General features: G+C 66.0%; 1 protein-coding gene across 1 annotated transcript in view; it reads left to right on the forward strand.

Moving 5' to 3' along the window:
- Window positions 1–565: 565 nt before the first annotated feature.
- Window positions 566–1259, forward strand: part of CHLNCDRAFT_138533 (hypothetical protein) — a gene marked incomplete at both ends in the record, with an annotated part of 3514 nt that continues 2820 nt past the window's right edge. Inside the window, 3 exons of the mRNA XM_005844594.1 lie at window positions 566–730; window positions 878–928; window positions 1142–1225. Coding sequence (XP_005844656.1) covers window positions 566–730; window positions 878–928; window positions 1142–1225 — 300 coding nt within the window. The remainder of the gene's footprint in view (window positions 731–877; window positions 929–1141; window positions 1226–1259) is intronic.

Below are 1259 nucleotides of genomic sequence, written 5' to 3' on the forward strand. Positions count from 1 at the left end.
CGGCGCAGCCCGGCGGCGGCAAGGCAGCCGTGCGCTGCGGCTGCCGCGGCGCCTGCACCCGGAACTGCAGCTGCAAGAAGAATGGTGCGCGGTGTGGGCGGCACTGTGGCTGTATAACCGGTAAGGGTGGCAATTGCACGAACCATTGAAGAAGTGTGCCTTGTACGCTTTGCCGTCTCCGCTGGAAGGTGCTGCCGCCTGTGGCGGCTTCATATTTCCTGTTCATTTCTGTTGTTCGGTCTCTCTGTTCGTGTTGGTTGGCTTGTAAGAGTTGTATTTCTGACGCTAGAGAGGTGAGATGACAGCGGGAGCGTTGAAGCGTGCATGCCATCACGTGTGCAAGCAGCCCCGCTCCGCCCCGCTCAACCCTCAAACATGGCTCTATGGGGTCAGTTCACGTATGGGAGGGGAGCGCCGCGCGGGCTGCCAGGAGCGAGCGGGGGCGGGGGTTGCCCAATCGGGAGGGTGCCACATCAGGGGGCAACACATGGGCTTGCCATGGGGCTTCCTGGGCCCCGCGCTTTGGCTGCCATTTACCCGATCCCACTGCGATAACATACGCACCATGGCGGGCGAGGAGCCCTCTGGGCCCCGCTCGCTGGTGCTCACTGCCCAAGACAGGGCCATCGTCGTGTCCCGGCTGGCCCGCGCTGTGCTCCGCTTCCAGGACTCGTTCCTGTGTTCCGAGGGCAGCCCCGCGGGGCTCCTGTGCCAGGCAAGCGGAATGGCTGTGTCGCTTGGAGGCGCCATAGGGCGCCGCCTGCACCCCGCCGCAAGCCTCAAACATCTGCACGACGTTTGTGGCACCGCTAGGGGCGCTGCACGCAACACCCACCACTCCTCGCTCGGGATTTGCCGCCTGCGCTGCCTACCGCAGGTGTGGCTGCCCGAGGTGGTGGAGGACAACCAGATAGTGCTCAAGACCAAGGTAGGACCCCAGAGGGGCTGCCCGAGGGCAATGCCCTGCCTCCCTCGAAACGGCGTGATCAGTCTCTTTCGAGCCTCCTGCCTCAAACCTTGGCGCTGGGCAGCCCGGGGCGTGGCTGGCTAGCACCCACGCCTTGCAGCAGCAGGCCGGCCGCACCCGCCTGCTCCCGCACCACCGCGCCCGTCGCCTTGTGACCCACGCCGCGTCCTGCAGGGTCTGCCCTTCTGCGTGGCGGGCATGGGCGACCTGCTGGCGCTCTTCCGCTGCATCTCCTGCCGTTTTGCGTTTGGGACCAACGTGCAGCGAGCCAACACTTTGGGCGCCCCCGGCC

The sequence above is a fragment of the Chlorella variabilis genome (genome assembly GCF_000147415.1).
Source record: "Chlorella variabilis unplaced genomic scaffold CHLNCscaffold_21, whole genome shotgun sequence".
Classification (NCBI taxonomy): domain Eukaryota; kingdom Viridiplantae; phylum Chlorophyta; class Trebouxiophyceae; order Chlorellales; family Chlorellaceae; genus Chlorella; species Chlorella variabilis.